General features: G+C 44.8%; 1 protein-coding gene and 1 pseudogene across 1 annotated transcript in view; one reads left to right on the top strand and one right to left on the bottom strand.

Moving 5' to 3' along the window:
* Positions 1-18,160, bottom strand: part of ADTRP (androgen dependent TFPI regulating protein) — a 102,207-nt gene that overhangs the window by 10,520 nt on the left and 73,527 nt on the right. The window contains exons 4-5 of the mRNA XM_075543147.1: positions 12,347-12,462; positions 22-173 (exon numbers count right to left, since the gene is read on the bottom strand). Coding sequence (XP_075399262.1) covers positions 22-173; positions 12,347-12,462 — 268 coding nt within the window. The remainder of the gene's footprint in view (positions 1-21; positions 174-12,346; positions 12,463-18,160) is intronic.
* LOC142429842 (fatty acyl-CoA reductase 1 pseudogene) lies at positions 14,361-16,016 on the top strand (annotated as a pseudogene).

The following is an 18,160-nucleotide window of genomic DNA, read 5'->3' as shown; positions in this document are numbered from 1 at the left end:
GCATAAAGATAAATAACTGACCCCATTTCCTGTGGTTGAGCTTCTTTCCAAGTAGGTAAATAGTGATGTTAAGGATGTTGCTGAGAAAGAAGAGGGCTAGTATACCCGCTGGGCTTAATTTGGCAAGCACAGGATACACCCACATTCCAGTCTTGAGGTAGGCCCAAAGGATCCTGCATAAAACGACAAGTCACAACAATGAGGTTAGCAGGGGGGAAACAAGCATTTTCTCTCTTGCATTGCTGGATTCCAGAGCCCTCAGCAGTGATGTTTGTCAACAGCTGAAGTGTTCCCACAAAGCAACACAAGTGAGTCTTTCCTGGGTAAATCAATTTAATTGGATAAAACATTCTGACTCACAGGCTGTGTTTGGCTGATTTGCCTAATCCATTAGGATTTAATGTTGGGAAAAGAATATGTGAGAACATCAAATATAACATTAGCCAAAAGAGACTGTGTTATGAATATGAGTTATTTCTTCCCCCGATATATGACCGGCTGGGACATGGGACCTACTAAGATGGCATCTATTTGCTGCTTTTCAGCTAGAGAAGTGGAATTTTATTGTTGCTGCTGTGTTGGTACCTAAGACCCGGGTGCAGCTTGGATTCCATCTCCAAATCTGTTGGGGTAAGAAGGGCCCGGGATCTAACTGATGGTCCATGAATTTGGCCGTGGTTAGAGGGGCAAGTCGGAGCCATGGTGGAGTGGGGTACATGATGGGCTACTACCCAAGACATTAGCAATTTGAAGCCACCAGATGCTTCAAGGTAGAAAGATGACCAGCTGAATGAGTGGTTTTTTGGAAGGTGGTAGGTAAGAAGGCACAGATAGACAGTGCGGCTCAATTATAGCTTTTGCGAGCAGAAAATATAAGTCGTTTATGGAAGAGAATAGAAGCAAAGAAAATTCTAAGAAAGGAGTCATTATGCCCAAGTGAAACCTAAAAAGGCAGCTTCCTGGAAACCAAGTGCACCAGGTCACGCCAAGGTCTGATATCACGTTAAAAATGGAATGTTATAATCTATCAACTACACTTCATAGTTGGTTACGGGTACAGAATCTGGAACCAGGCCATCATGGTTGAAATCCTGGTTCTGTTGTGGTTTGGTACCAGAGAATTGTCTGACTCATAGTGACCATATGTGCAACAATTACACCAAAAATATCAACCAAACCAAACTTGCCGCCATTGAGTCTATGCTGACTCGTGTTGACCTGATATTGTAATGATTTACAGGAGTATAAAGGCAAGGAACCTAGTTATTAAGTATGTAAGCGAGGATGATTTCCAGCACCGGTGACATAGTGGTTATGCTTTGGGCAGCTAGCTTAAAGGCCTGCAGTTTGAATCACCAGCCCCTCTGTAGGAGAAAGATGAGGCTTTCTACGCCTGTGGCGTTACAATCTTGACACCCATACTTCCACCCTGCCTGCAGGGTTACTATGAACACGGACAACTCAATGAGTTTAGTTTCGGTTTCCCTCTTCCTTGTGTTAAGTGGGAATGCTAACGGTACATACCTTCTAAGGTGGTTAAGAGTTAATGACATGGAACAGTGATGGGCACATAGAAACGCTTGAATCAGGGCTCAAAAGTGTCTATCCCCACTGAGTGATGGTAGAGGGAGAGACTTCACCTTGTTTCTCTGAGGCTGCAGATCTCGTGTATCAATTCGGATAGACTAGGAACAACATTTGAATTGGAGTGATTTCTGTAACATAGATTGATGCCCCACTAGGTTCCTTGGGCCTCCAGGGCCATCTGCTCTGGTAGTCCTCAGTCTGACAGGGCAGCCACTGCCTTGAATTTGTCAGTCATTCTACCAAAGGGAAAAGCGACCACAGGTTCTATGGCAGTGGAATGTCCAGAACTTGTCAATAGTTCCTCCTAAGCAATAGGAGGTTGGGAAGTAAAACCATACCATCTAGACTGGAAGAGGAGAGAGGCAAGGGAAAAATGAAAATATCTGGTGAATAACCTGAATGACTACTGTATCTTTCAACGGGGTTTGTCTCCCACAGACATTTTCTGGGTATCACTGAACCATGTGAGTTCTAATGACTGACTTAGCCAGGAATTTAGTTTTATCCCCTAATATTTTATTCACACTTTAGTTTAAGAAATAAACACACACACACACACACACACACACACACACACACACACAAAGAAATAAACACGTTTATCTTGGAAACAGAAAAACTTTGTATCACCTGATTTGGACATGTTATCAGGAAAGACTGTTTCCTGGGAAAAGACATCATACATGGTCAAGTAGATTCAAAAAACCAAATCACTGCCAGAGAGTCAATTCTGACTCACGGAGACCCTGTAGGACAGGGTAGAACTGCCTCCTGTGAGTTTTGAAGATGATAACTCTTGTCTTTCTCCTATGGAGTGGCCAACAGCCTCAAACTCCTGACCTTGTAGATCACAGTTCAATGCCTAACCAATAAGCCACCAGTGCTTCTAGTAAAGTCAAAGGGCAGGGGCAATGAAGAAGACCTTTAAGGAGATGGATTGCCGCAGAGGCTGTAACAATGGGCTCAGACACCATTGACTGTGATGACAGTACAAGACCGGGCAGCATTTTATTCTGTTGTGCGTGAGGTCACTATGAGTCGGAACGAACTTGGCAGCACCTAACACAACAATAGCTCATGATGCTACTATGTACCACATAGGTTCACTGTAAGTCAAAACTGACTTACTGTCCTGCAGGCTTGCTATCAGTCAGAATCGACTCCATGGAGGTAAGTATGTATATGTGTGGGTGTGTATATGCATGCACATATATATTATGTACTATATACTAAGAACTATTAGGACAGAAAATGTCAGTTTTTCAAGTACAGGGAACACTAGTTACTTTTTAAAAACAGGTGGCTGCTTTGGGTGACTTCACTGGGCTACAGGAGCTCTGGGGTCATAGTGAATTAAACTTTGGGCAGCTAAACCCAAGGTCAGCAATTCGAACCCATAAACTGTTCTGTGGGAGAAAGATGAGGCTTTGTACTCCGGTAAATATGTCAGCCTCAGAAACCCACGGGGCCAGTTCTACCCTGTCCTTTAGGTTTATGGGTCAGAGCCAACTCCATGCCAGTGGCTCTGGGATTTTGGACCAGGGTGCATAGTGAGCCAGGTGGTTCAGTGGTACAAGTCTCATCTTCTCTATGGGAGACCGGGGCTTATTCCCCAGTCATTGTGCCTCCGGTACAGCCACCACCTCTCTGCTCATGGAGGCTTGCTTACTGCTATGGTGCTCACTTGGTTTAAGTGGAGCTTAATGACTAAGACAGACAATATTAAGAAAGGCCTGGTGATCTGTTTCCAAAAATTAGCCAGTGAAAACCCTGTGGCTCACAATGGATTGATATAACCGATCACAGGGATGAGGCAGGGCCATTCGTTGTGTTTCGTTGTGAGTGGGCTTACCAGGAGTCTGGAGCCTACTCAATAGCAGCTAACTAATTACCGCAATGCCTAGCCCTCTGAAACTGTCCACTATAGCTGCTGTAAGCAGTTCTCAGCTGTCTGACCAGCCAAGCAACATCATGACTTTTGGAAATTGGGCAGTGTACTCAATAGCCTTCAACGTTGTGGTTAATCTGATGTTTCCCTCTTTGAAGAGGCCAGTGAGGCTAAACTCAGTTCAGAGAGCAATATTTTATGTCCCTCTGTCTGGTAGGCAAATCTATGTGAGTCAGCCTGGGTTGGCAGCGCATAGTAGGCAAGCATGACCTTTTAATAGTCTTTCGTGATCTTAAATGCAGTAGCGTCAAATAGTTATTGTAAAATATGTGTTGTATGCATCTTATCAGTAGGGTAAAAGTGTAAGCCTGTGGGTTAACAGACATGAAGATAAGTAGGTGGTTGTGTGCTTTAGACATACAATTCCTAAGGTGTTAACACCACCACCCCCACCCTCTCTGTGGAGCCCCGCAGAATAAGAGGTAGGAGAGCATGGTAGAGCTGGCATGTTACACCAGTCGTTTGCCCAGGGTATTGAATGCGGTGAGAGTGGTGAGGATGGCAGCCCCTTCGTGTCACTGAGAAGTCGTGTCCAATCTCTCCCTATAACACAGCCTTCAGACTTAAGGCTTCTTTCTCCGTCAGCAACCCCGGGGTTCTTGCACATCCCCCATTGTCGACCACGTTATCATTCTTGGCTTCCTTTGCTGCCCCCTTCCCCTCTGCTAGTTGTTGTTGAGTTGCTTCCACCGTGTGGTGGTAGGATGTCCAACAGGGTAAAATGTTGTTCAGTCCTGGACCATCCTCATGATGGTTGGTGTGTATTTGCGGTGCTCATTGTGAAGACAGTTTGAGGGAATTCTAATTGAGCCCCTCATCTTCCAGCACTTTTCTGATGAATATTTTCGGGTTTTCACTGGGTAATTTTCAGAAGCAGCCTTTCTTCCTAGTCTGGAAGCCCTATGAAACCTGCATACCGTGGATCACCTTGCCAATATTTGAGAGATCAGTGGCACAGCTTCCTGAATCACAGCAACACACAAGCCTCCACAACTTGCCAAACCGACAGGCATGCGATGTTCCTGTTTTTTTGGACTAGGCTATTTTCCCAATATTCTCTTCCCACTTTTCTACTCCTTCTTTCCTCTCCTCCCCTCTCCTCCCTTCCTTTCTCTCCCTTCCTCCTTTGACTTTCTCCCAGCAATCTCAGCTCACCCTAAGACTTCAAATCCCTGTACCTCCTACCTTGCTCTCTCTTAAGGCTGTCAGGTCTAAATTTCTTAATGGAAGTCCCTCTGGATCAGGTATCAGGCATCATCAGAACAAAAAATCTTACCATAGTGAATGAGGGGGGGAGGCAGAGTGGAGACCCAAAGCCCATTTGTAGGCCACTGGACATTCCCTTACAGAAGGGTATCAGGGAGGAGATGAGCCAGTCAGGGTGCGATGTAGCAACGATGAAAAATACCACTTTCCTCTAGTTCCTAAATGCTCCCTCACTACCATGATCCCAATTCTACCTTACAAATCTGGCTAGACCAGAGGATGTACACTGGTACAGATAGGAACTGGAAACACAGGGAATACAGGTGTGAGTGGCGATACTGGGAGGGTAGAGGGAGGGTGGGTTGGAAAGGGGGAACAGATTACAAGGATCTGTATGTGAACTCCTCCCAGGGGGATGGACAACAGAAAAGTGGGTGAAGGATATTGGACAGGGCAAGATATGACAAAATAATAATTCATAAATTATCAAGGGTTCAGGATGGAGAGGGGAATGGGGAGGGAGGGGAAAATGAGGAGCTGGTACCAGGGGTTTAGGTGGAGAGCAAATATTTTAAGAATGATGAGGACAATGAATGTGCAAATGTGCTTTACACAATTGATGCATGTATGGATTGTGATAAGAGTTGTATGAGCCCCTACTAAAATATTTTTTAAAAAGCACAAAGAAAATGATTCTCAACTTTGGCTGAAGATTAGAAGTGTTTGGGGGACATTAAAATTCCAGTGTCCAGAGCAAATCAATCCTGGGCCATTTGAAGTCAGAGTCTTCTTGGTGAGGGATCTAATCATGGGATTTTAATACCCCCTTTTTCCCAACTTGTACCCTAAATTAGTTTCCCCCCTAACTTTTCTACATTAAATAATAGAACTACCATATTCCTGGTCTACCAGTTGAAAACTCTTTGAACAACTGCACCTCTTTCCTTTTTATTTGCCCTTCTTAGGGGAGAAAGATGAGGCTTCCTATACCCATAAAGATTAAAAAAAATTTTAGCTTAATGCTTTTATTGGGGGCTCTTAAATTTCTCATCACAATCCATACAATCATCCATTGTGTCAAGCACATTTGTACAGATGCCGTCATCATCATTTCCAGTCTCAAAAACCTGCAGGGCCCGTTCTACCCTGTCCAATAGGGGGTCTATGAATCAGAATCAATGCACAAGCAGTGGGTTTGTTTTGTTTGTTTATGGATGGAGCCTTGGTGGCTTAGTGGTTATGCTTAGGGCTGCTAACTTCAAGATCAGCAGTTAAAAAAAAAAAAAAGAGAACCCACCAGCTCTCTCTGGGAGAAAAATGAGACTTTCCACTCCTGTAAAATTTACAATCTTGGGAACCCACAGAGGCAGTGACCTATAGGGGCACTATGGGTCGGAAGCAACTCGATGGCAGAAAGTTTGACTGTTCGGGTACACCAGTTAAAATCTGCTCTGTTACTTCAGCAGCATCTCGCCGGAATGCCCTTTGTTTCAGAATGCTTAGCTGTTATCCACCTCGGGTTGTGACTGTCTTTTGTTTCTGTGACAGGCGTTTTGGGTGAAAAGAAGAGGAGGTTCAACCTGAAAGGATGAGACATGTGGACAGCCCTTTCGTCTTACATTGCTTTAAATTTACCCTCCTCAATTTGCATCCAGGCTGGACTAGAGCCCCAAGGCTAGTAGAGACCCTTATTCTTGTATTTCTTTTCACACATTAATATTTCTTGTGGAAATAGCTAGATTATATTTATTTGCCACATATTCGTTTCCATTTGTTTTCATATATTTTTATTTATGTTCCCCCCTATTGCTCCAATCCGGCCAGCCCTTCCGGGCCCAGGTCCGATGCACATCTTTTATGAAGCCCCTTCCTTACGTTCAGCCAGGTGGACCCCCTCCTTTCTCCCTGCTCCCATGGCTCCTTGTACTTCCTTTAATGACCACTTTTATTTCCCCTTCCCTAATGCATTTTTAGCATTTGTTTGCAGGGCTCACCTCCACTTGTTAAGTACAAACTCCCTGAAGGCTGGGGCTTGGCCTCCTATAAATAACATGGCTTTCCCCAGCATGACCAGCCCTGTGTTCAGGGAAATATTTGCCCAAGAAAAGGATGAATAAAAAACCAGCTGAAGGAACATTTCTGTTTTGCTGCTTCTCATAGCAGCCTGAGAGGGGGCGAGGTGAGGTGCTTCGGGGTGAGAGCGGAGGAAAGAGTGAGGCAGGTGACTAATGCTTTCCGAAGGAAGTGAACGACTTGTAGTCATCCCTACTCGGCAAAGCTTCATGTTCCCACTCAGGGGCAGCCCTCACATGCTGCACGCTGAAAAATAACACAAAGCCAGGGCCACATCAGTGGTGTCACCGGGGCCGGTGTCACCCTTCCCACCCCCATGGGCCTCCTCCCCTACGGGACTGTACGTATTAAAGCCTTAGGAATATTTACTATCAATTCTCCCCCCAGGGCCATGTGTGATCAAGGTAGTTGCACATTGCTTAAATCAGGGGTCCTCAAACTTTTAAAACAGGGGGCCAGTTCACTGCCCCTCAGACCCATTGGAGGGCCGGACTATAGTTAAAAAAAATTAGGAAAAAATTCCTATGCACACTGCACATATCTTATTTTGAAGTAAAGAAAAAAAAACAGGGCAAAAACATCGGGCAGGCTGGATAAATGTCTGCAGTGGGCTGCATGTGTCCCGTGGGCCCTAATTTGAGGACCCCTGGGTTAAATGTAAGAATTTTTAGATTACAGGGATACTCGCAACAAAGTTATCTTGTAAACTCTTGCTACATTGAATTCCATAATTAGGTACAAAATAATTGATGCCTGAACAGAAGCCTTTTCTCTCTTCATTTTTACTTTTATAAACAACAAAAACAATGAGGTATGTTCTCAAATACTGCCTACTGCAGTCATGTAGTCCAAACACCGGAAAGTCCGGCAGAATCAGTGATCATAAAACCCGGCGGCGTTCTGGTGGCCCAGTGCTTCCACAGGGGCTGCCCAAGGAGAGCAGTCCGACACTGTAAGTGGCTCTGTGGGAGAAAGACCAGGCTTTCTACTCCCGTAAAGAACTACAGTCTTGGAAACACCAGGGCCAGCTCTTCCCTGTCCTGTGGGGGCCCTTGAGCCAGCATCGGCTCAGGGGCAGCGAGAGAGAGCCCGAACAGCATGTACCGTGATTCCAAACCTCCCTGCAATTGAGTAATATGACAGCTCTATCCAGAGCATGGTAGATGGTTCCAAAGGTAAATTAGCAGAGCCTTTTGCCTTTCGGTGTCCTGATCCATGTAAGCTGGGCTTACCGAACAAGGTTGTCGCTGTTAAAATGAACAACAGTGATGAGCTGTTTTCTGAAAAGCAATAACACATTTCCAAGGCGACCCTGCACCATCATTGCAGAGTCCCTTTGGTGTCACCTCCTCTGAGAGTACCGCCCCTTAGGAAAGGCACCGTGCCCCAGGTGAGGAGGTCCCCACAATATGTAATGTAGGCAGCTATTTTTAGGTGACTGTCATGTGGTTTTGGCAAGTGCAACGCTTCTCCAGTTCAGAGTTACTGCCAGTGTTCTGTCTCATGTGGGTTCCTCACTGTCTCTCTGGCTCTCTCTGGCTCTGAGCCCTCGTCTTTACCTTATCCCTACGCTGTGGCTTTCCTATTGGACCATCCACAGTGGCCCACCCAACAGCTGACCCATGGCCAACTCCTTAAAAGATCTCCATGAAGATCACCATCCCTGGACCTTGTTCAAAGCCCCTTGTGGCTAGGAGGTCTTATGGGTCCCAGTGCCTTTTAAAATTGTCCTCCTCTTTGGGGGACGGAAGGCAGCAAGGAGTGTGGGCTCTCCTAATGAGCAGATGAGGACAGTGGTGATTCGCTACTGGAATTCTGGACTTCGATGCAGGAGACCTGGGTCCTATTCTGACCAATGCACCCCACGGGGAGCCACCGCCTGTCAGTGGAGGTTTGGGTGTTGCTTGGGTGCTATACAGATTTTAGCAGAATTTCCTGATGGGGATGGACTAGGAAGAAAGGCCTGATGTAAAACAGTCAAGGGAAAGCCTACGGATCATGAAGGTCCGATCTAGAACCCATTTGGGGTATGGAGGGAGCAGGTGGAGCAGTATTCCTTCCACTGTGCATGGGCTCCCCGGAGTCAGGGCCACTCAGCGCCAGCGGACAACCATTAGGGAATGGCCAGAGCCATCAGGATGCTTCAGCAAATGGAGCAGTGCAAAGCTTACTTGTATGGGTGTATTTGATTCTTCCTAGGAAAAATGAAAGCAGCCCTGGGGGGCATCCTGGTTATACTTTGGGCTGCAATCTGCAAGGTCAGGAGTTTGAAACCACCAGCAGCTCCAAGGGAGAAAGGTGGGGCTTTCTCCTCTCCCGTAAATAGTTACAGTCTCAGAAACCCACAGGGTCAGCTCTACCCTGTCCTGTGGGGTCACTAGGAGCAGATGTTGAGTTATAGGGGGTGGTAGAAATGATGCAGAGGGGATCAAAAGGTAATTTCGGGCTTCTCAGTGGTAACAAGGCCCACATCCCAATCGACCTTGACTGCCCAGTGGGCCGCACCCAGTCATCTTCTCACCATTCCTGCCCACTGCCCACCCTTCGTGGAGGCTCTAGGTGCAGTGGCCCCTCAGTGTCGTGCGAATGGTGAGTGAGTCCAGGCCTTTCACATGCGCCACTTCTCTAGCTTCTAGCAACGTTTTTTTGGACATGGGAACACGGTGGAAGGAGAAGTAGATTTGAAATTATGAGACCTTGGTCTAGGCCCCCGCTTTACATTTCACTGACCGTGCAACCTCGGGCATGTCCCCCTAACCCAGCGGGTCTCAACCTCGGGGTCGTGAGCCCTTCGGGGGTCGAACGATGCATCACAGTAGCAAAATGACAGTGATGAAGTAGCAACGGAAATAATTTCATGGTTGGGGGGGTCACCACAACATGTATGAAAGGGTCGAGGCATTAGGAAGGTTGCGAACCACTGTTCTAACACAAGCCAGTGTCAGATGGCTTCTGCGACACTTCTAGCACCCATTGTCTCTGATTCCGGTAGAGGGTAACACCATCTATCTTTGTTGTTGTTAGGTGAATTGAGTTGGTTCTGACTCACAGCCACCCAATGCACTGAAAGGAAACGCTGCCAGGCCGCATGCCATCCTCTCAATGGTGCCTCTGCTTGAGGCCACTGCTGCGGCCATTGTGCCAGGCCATTTCCTTGAGGCCCTTCCTCTCTTTCACTGCCTCTTCACCAGTAGTCCAGCGCCAAGGCCCCGGGCTAGGGAACAGCACAGCTCACCCTTTACATTGAGCAAGTGTTTCATTCAGGACAATAAAAGCAAGACAGAGAAGGCAAGGGAAGAGGGATGCAGCAGGGAGGGAGGGCCAGATCCTGTGAAAGAGAAAGAGGGGCTATGGAGGAACGATCAATCCTAAGGCTAGTAAAGCCTACGAAATTGACTGCTCCTGTAAAGATTTACAGTGTCAGAGACCCATAGGGGCAGTTAGACTCTGTCTTACGGGGTCACTGTGAGGTGGAATTGAATTGAATGAAATGTCTCTCTCGTGGGTTTCCATTTCTATGGTTTAATTGGAATGGAAGCCTAAGTTTAAGTCACTGTACTGATTTAAACTCCAGCCCACCACCACGGAGACCCAAACCAAACCACACCTGGTGTCTTCAAGTCGATTCTGACTTAAAGCAACCCTGTGGAAAAGAGTCGAATGGCTCCACAGGGTTTCCTAAGCTTTTCTCTTTACAAACGGCGACTGCCACATCTTTTTCTGGTGGAGCGGCTGGTGAGTTTGAACTATCAACCTTTCTTCAGTCACTGTGCTTCTAGGGTGCCCCTCTCCCATGTCATCTCAATACTCACCGCCATCGAGTTGATGCTGACTCATAGGGACCCAGCAGAACAGGGTCTAACTGCCTTGTGAGTTTTCAAGACTCTAAATGTTTACAGGAATAGAAAGCCCTGTCTTTCTCCCGAGGAGCAGCTGGTGGTTTTGAACCGATGTCCTTTTGGATTGCAGCCCAAGACATGACCACCATGCCACCAGTGTTCCTTCTCCCATCTAGGAAGGGGAATTACCCAGACTGTCAGACATACACAACTTATGTGAATCTAGACTGGGGGATATATAAAGACTTTCCCCCAGCTTGTCTCCCTCCAATATATGCCAGACCTAGGACACTGCTTGCAACTAATGGTAAATGACTGTCAAGTTACCTCCCCGAAGGCACAGCCATCCAGAGCAATCAGACTACTTACTGTCTGATCTACGGGAGGTGGGGCTTGCTCCCTGCTGTTAAGGACAGTGGATTGCTTTCCCTGGAGGGCTCAGAATAAAAGAACCACCAGCTCAAGGATGATCAAGGTTAGGCTGTCATCTTGAGTCAAGGATCTGCCTATCTTGTCACATGTGTACCCTCAATCCCTTCTCTTCCTATAGCATGCACACCCCTAGATTTTCCCCTTCCCATTGTTGTGCTTGCCTATGGTACAACCCCTTCCTGTGACGTATGTTGGTACCTGTACTCAGGGGGCTTGCACGCTCCCAAGTATATATAAGCCTTGATTACAAATAAAGCTCTCCCTCCTCCTCCCACACCTGCACCATCAAGAGGTGCTGAGGTGAGTATGCTCCCATGAAATATGTCAGACTCCTTCAGTTTACTCTCTCTCTCTCACCTCTCTTATTCTCCCTGACTTTACTCTAATCTTTATATATTAGAGCCGTACAATTGTGCCTACGGGCCTGTGATGTTGTCAAAGGCTGACTCCCCTGACACTGGACCACAGCAGGAATATCATGTTTAGCTTCTGATCTGTGGGCTGTGAGCTTGACGTGTTCCTTTCAGTAGGGACACAAGCACATGACACCGTGTAGGAAAGTTCTAGAAGCAAAAGGGCTTTTCCAGTGACTGAAAGGTAAAGCATACTCCCTTAGTCTCAGACCATTGGGGAGCATTTCAGGGAATTAATGTCCCCCGGTGGCTGAATGATGAAATTTAGGCCAGCTAGCTAAATCATCTCCCATGCCCCTAGCTAGTTAAATCATTTGCATGCCTCCAGCTGGTTTGCTCTACAGGCCTCTCGGCAATTGCCCAAATGCCCTCTAGGAACTCCGGTGCCAGATGTTATTGCAAATAAGCCTGTAATGATACATGTAACAGGAATGGGCAGAGCCCAGCACGCTGCCCCTGTGAAATGCCTTTTCAGATGGAATATATTTAGATGTCTTGGCTCATTCAGCCATCTTAACTTGTTCCTTACAAATGGAACAGAAGGCCAACATTGTTGACGAATGTCATCACTAACCATTGAGAGAGTAAGCGGAATCTATGGCTTGAGCTGGAGGTGGCGGGGGTGGTTCCTGTGTATGTGTTTGTGTACATGCCGGGATGTTCTCATGCAGATGGTCTTCCCAGGAGTCTCAACATCAAATAATAAGCAGTTTTCTCACCCGAAGATTTAAATATGATGAAATCTGTATTGACCCAAGTTCAAGGCATTTTGATAGAAGAGTACACTGGGATGGCTCACTGAGGCTTACATGGGAAGCCTAACTTGGCTTTTACTATGCACCTCTCACCTGAGCATATAAGCGAGGCCAGCCGTAACTATCAGGGTGAAGGCCGTCTTCGTTGATGGGTAGTGATATGGTTGGAGGAAGAACTCAGCCGCAGAGAGGGGCAAAATCCAAGTGTGCTGCAAGAGAAAAGCAGACAAATTCTGATGGCCGGCTGCGCGGGGCTGCCCTGAGTTGCCATCATTTTCTCTCCCCCTTTCACCTGTCTTCTTACGCGACGGCCATTACACGTTTGAAAACGTGGCTTAGACACACAGTACTCACTGGATGCCAAGGGTCTGTACGAAACGAGAAATCTGCTGCCTGATTGGATTCCCACGCATAGTGACCTCCCGTCAGAGTAAGGCCTTTGTCCACAGGGTTGTTGATGCCTGGCTTTTCGGAAGTGGCTCCCCAGGTGTTCTCCTGAGGTCCCTCGGACTCAACTCAGAGTGGCAGCCTCTCAGTCAAAGGCCAAGTGCTTAACAAGTTACGTGAGCCAGGGCCTCCTGAGAAACGATACCCATGGTCGTTGAGTCAATTCTGATGCATGGTGGATTCTGTAGCATGGAGTAGAACTGGCCCCTTGGGTTTCCAAGGCTATACATCTTTTCAGAAGCAGACTACCATATTTTTACTCTTACAGAGTGAGTGATGGGTAGACTGAAGCCACCAACCTTTGGGGTAGTAACTGACGGCTGAACCCCGGCACCACCAAGGCTCCTTCTAAGGACCTAGAGTGGCTCAATTGCCTACTATTTGGGACCAAACTGCTCTCTTCTGGGGCACCAAGGCCCTTTGTAATGTGCCATCATCCTTCTTCCTTCCTTCCTTCCTTCCTTCCTTCCTTCCTTCCTTCCTTCTTCCTTTCTCTCTCTCTCTCTCTCTCTCTCTCTCTCTCTCTCTCTCTCTCTCTCTCTCTCACACACACACACACACACACACACACACACACACACACACACACACTCATGCTCCTCCACTGGATCACAGCTGCTTCCTTCTCCCTCCTTGGGGCATGCCAAGTGTGCCTGCTCCCATCTCCAAGATCTGGTTCATAATTTCTCTCTGTGTTCAGAGTGTGTCTTCTCTCTCTCTCTCTTCAAATATTTCACGTGCTCTCTACTCAACTTGGGCTCTCTGCTGCCAAAGCCATCTTCCATAATGCAGTTCCCACATTTTCCTCTTGCTAATTTATTTCACTCAGCTCGATTGCATGTCTGGTCTGTGCCAGGTCGTCTAGCACGTTACTGGGTACATCTGCAAACTCTGCCAGGTCTGAGCACAAGTTTCACCCTTTTCCACACTCCCCATTTCACTGGCACTGTGTCCTGAGCTCAGGTCTGTGGGGGACAGCAGTTAGGGAACCAATAGTGTGGGAGAGTCTTGCCCCGAGTGCCCAGCCTCCCAGGCCCTCCTCTCTGTTCCACTGCTTCACCCCTCCTTCACAGCCATCTGTTTTCTCACATCCTCTCCATCTTGGTAACTCTTAAAGCTAGATTTTTTTTTTTCCTTCAGGAGAGTAGTGTTTTCAGATGCAAAGACTACTGAGACCTGTTCCTTTCTTGGAGATAGAAACCAAGTCTGGGCAAGATCGCTTGAGCATCTGCATGGTGCCCTTTAGTTTCTGAAACATATGCATTAAGCCCTCCCGCCATCCTTTCTGCTCACTGGTGGCACCTCCCAGCTTAACCTAACAAGCTGTCCTTCAGTGAACTCTGACCCATGGCGATCCCATGTATGTCAGAATATAGTCGTGCTCCAAGGGCTTGTTTCATTTCATTTTTTTATGGCAGTAAAAATGTAAACAGCAGGGCTTTTTCCAGTCCACAAATTGATCTAATTTATGTAATTCAGTGACACTGATTGTGTTCTCACAATCCTTGTCCCAATCGGTCCACCGCCATTAACAAACTCAGTACTCCTTAAGGAAAAAGATTCCCTTTTCTCCTCTTTCCCACTCTTGCTAACAGTATAAAACTATTTTCTTAATAAACAAATAAAGACAAATATTTGTTTATTTCATGAGAATGCGACCATGCAGTATATCTTTTAGCAACCGACTGACTTTCTGGGCAGAATGGTGTCAGGGTGCATCCATGCTGTGGCATGCGGGAGCACTTTCCCTTTAGGGCCCAGTAAGGGTCCATGGCATGCGCACACCACACTGTGTTTTATCTGTTTATCTGGTGATGGATACTTTGGCTGCTTCCACCCTTTGCCTGTGGTGAAAAGTGCTGCACTGACGTCGGGATACAGATTTCTGTTTGTGTTCTTACTTTTACGGATGTGGGGTATACAGGAAGGCGTACATGGGACTACTGGGTCATAGGGTAGTTTTATCCACTATATAAATAATTGATTTGTGTGGAAGATACAGAAGAGCAATTGGGTTGCCCATGCGTTCATTCCCACACACTTTGATTTAGGACATAGACAGCAACCCCCACAATGTAATGACCTTCTCCCCACTCACTTCCTATCCTTACCATTTCCCTGCACTCTTCTTTCCCACTTCTTCCTGCTTTCTGAGCTTGATCTCTGGGCACATGCTGCCTCTTCATCTGTATGGCTGGTTGTTTTAAGAAGGGTACCCAGTATTATCTCAGTTGTCTAATGGCTTCAAACTGAAACTTTCCACTACCAAAGTTTGAAAAATATCTGCTCAGATAGAAACCATATTGATGAAATAGTCTATCCACCTCCTGTTGATCCTAAGAAGCTGATTGATTCTTTAGAGTGGATGGATGATGGCCTAATAAATGAGATCACCCCAAATTTGATAGGAGACAGGTCTCCTACATACATATACACGAAAACATTGGCAGAATATGTTGTACAACAAGAAGGAGCCAAGCTAAATGTGGCCATTGTGAGACAATCCATTGTTGGTGCCAGTTGGGAAGAACCTTTTCCAGGATGGACGATAACTTAAATGGATCAAGCGGTCTCTTCTTTGTGGCAGGCAGGGAAAGGAATTCGTCAAACAGTGTGGGCCAACAACAATGCCCTTGCAGATCACGTTCCAGGCGATGTCGTCAACACGAGGCTTGCAGCACCATGGTCAACCAAGCAGCAGGATGGGTACAGCAGGTAACACTAGTCCTTTTCACTGGGGTGAAGTTGAATACCATGGAATTTCCACTTTTAAGAGGAACCCTCTCCCACAGGCCTTCAGATGGCCTTATGTAAATCTAACTCCCAATCGTCTTTTATATCATTACTGGATTGTTGTAAGCCATAAGGCCTCAGCATTCCTGTATGAGATCTACCTCAGGATGAAAGCAGTTAGCTTGCCTTTCCTAAAACTATGATGCTTCTTGAATATTTCACAAGTACTTCTTGGGTTTGGAATATGACCCTGTCCATATGTTAATGAACCAGCTAAACCCTAAAGATAAAAAGACATTTAATATTGACGTATACCAATTGCATCGGGTAGCATATGTAGAAAACTACTGCATGGGAGCTAAGACACATGTATCGAATGAAGAAATGTCTGGTCTCCCTGTAGCTAGAAAATATCTGAACAAGTTGCGTAACATGCTATGGTTTCAATACTATCCTTGTGATCCTAGTCTGGTGTATTTTTATTGCAAGATCAGAAATGGCAAGAAATGTCTAGTGCTTTGCGGTTAGTCTGTGTTATAAGTTTCTGTCATACTTCAGAGCATCCGGCATGGTGAGCTACTGAAGACCAGGATTTAGCATGAGAACATCTAGGCATATGGTGGTCTAAATGCACAAAGTGTCAAACGTGCTTAAGTCATCTCACCTTTTTTCATGACATTAAGTCATCTTAGATCAAATATGGAGTCAATTATGATACATTTTATGTGACATTCTGATGTTTATGGTCATAAAATCCCAGTGAACACACTGTGGTATGCCAGCTCAAATAGGTAGTGGCCACCAAAACCATAATGTCTAACATTTTGATCCCTGGGGGCACAGGGAAGTGGTAGGGTAGAAGTGGGAAAATAGGTACACTGACCAGTATAACTGTGTGATTCTGGAACAATTCATTAAAATATGCCTTAAGCACATAGTGAATTTACAATTCTAGTATTTAGTGCAATGGAAAGTATATTAGTACAGGAATACTGTCTAAGTTGCGACCATTGATTCATCAGTGTTTCATTTTTTTTTCATAAGTTGAAGTGGGTTTTTTTTCTTTTTAGAAATGGGTTTTAATATTGTTAAAATTATAGTGAACTGATTTTCAAATCATGCTGTTATTGAGTGATCTCAGATACAGAAGACATGTTATGTTTTTATGGAGTTTTTGTTGTTATTGTTAAAGGTCTGATGTAGGTAATTTTTCAATAAGGAATCAATTGCTTTCCTAATCAGATGGCTATATTATGCTAAACACCATACTGAATCTAATGTGTGTTTGATCCATATTAGCATAAACCCTGGGTATTATGAAGGACTGTGAAAAAATTTAATAAAACTGTTAGTTTTAAAATAATTTTTTTCTCATCTACATTATAATCAAATAAAAATTAATCCTGTGAGATTTTGTCCATGTTTTAAAGCAGGAAGATTTCTGGCACCTCCAGTTGAGGAGCAGGAAGGATTTACCATACATGAGTTCACCTTCCTGTATAAACTTTACTCCTGCAATGTTAAAAAGACATACACCATCTTTCCAAAAAACAGAAGGTGCATTGTTATGGAAGAGAGCATTTTCGGGTAGTAATAACTTAAGAAAATGTTCTCCTGTGTGTAAACACATACTGATTTTTTTATATTAAAAGCAGAATTCCTTCAAGAAGAAAAAGTAATGTGAATAAAATCAAATCCAGGATTTTATTGACATACTACATAAAATAGCAAGCTGTCGAATGACTCTGAAGATACTAGCTATTTTTTCTGCATGTGGCTTTAGCTTTCAAAAGGAATGCCTTATGGAAACAAGTAATAGCAAGAAATGTGGTGCATACTTTCATGATGCATTGTAATTCCCTTTAACTTATAACAGTTAATTCCACTTATTGCTTTCACATACATTTAACAGATTATTCAGCACAATACTGTTCTAATTAAAATGATCAAGTTGTGCTATATTTAAATCATCAGCAGTATATTCTTGAATATATTTAAGGAGATCCGTGCATAATACAAAACATCACATAAAACTTTATATCTATTTTTGTTGTCAATTTAAATAAATGCAGTATATTAAAAGTTTATTTTCTTATTATTGTGAAAAACCTAATTGCAAAGGAAATCACCTTCTTCCAGGTGTGTAATCTTGAAAAGCAAAATGCTTCCACGTTGAAGCCAGATTTTCTGTAGGAAGGCATTGAAACATTATTTTAAAAGAAATAAACATATGTTTTTTCTTTAAAACGATACTAAAGTCTCTGATCTAGAACATACCTTGCATAAGGTCTGAGAGACCATAATTTTAAAAAATTGAAAAAACGATGATACCTTTGATTTTAACTAGTCCACATAGTTAACGACAGATGTTCTGTCCATGGTCTATTCCATTTCTCCAAATATATTTCTATAACGTGCTGAAAATATGGTAACATTTGTACGGTTTCTATCCTTCCGCCAAGTATGCTTTGACTCAGTTGAGTTAATGTTGTATCTTGACAAAGAATCAGGTAAAATGTTGGCAGCATTGTGAGGTGTTTAGAGAGGTAGGTCTTCTAAGCTGTTGTATTTTTAAAATGCATCTTTTAGATAAATATCAAGTGGGAAGATTCTGAGGACACTACACTAATTTTGCATGTTTGTGTTTTTGTGTGTGTGTGTGTTGTAGAATGTTGTTGGTAAAAGAACGCCAATGAAGAAATTAAATAACTATTCTGGAACTTAAAG

This window comes from Tenrec ecaudatus, chromosome 1 (genome assembly GCF_050624435.1).
Source record: "Tenrec ecaudatus isolate mTenEca1 chromosome 1, mTenEca1.hap1, whole genome shotgun sequence".
NCBI lineage: Eukaryota > Metazoa > Chordata > Mammalia > Afrosoricida > Tenrecidae > Tenrec > Tenrec ecaudatus.
Note: the sequence above shows the minus strand (reverse complement) of the source record. Positions and strands in the feature narration are given on the sequence as shown.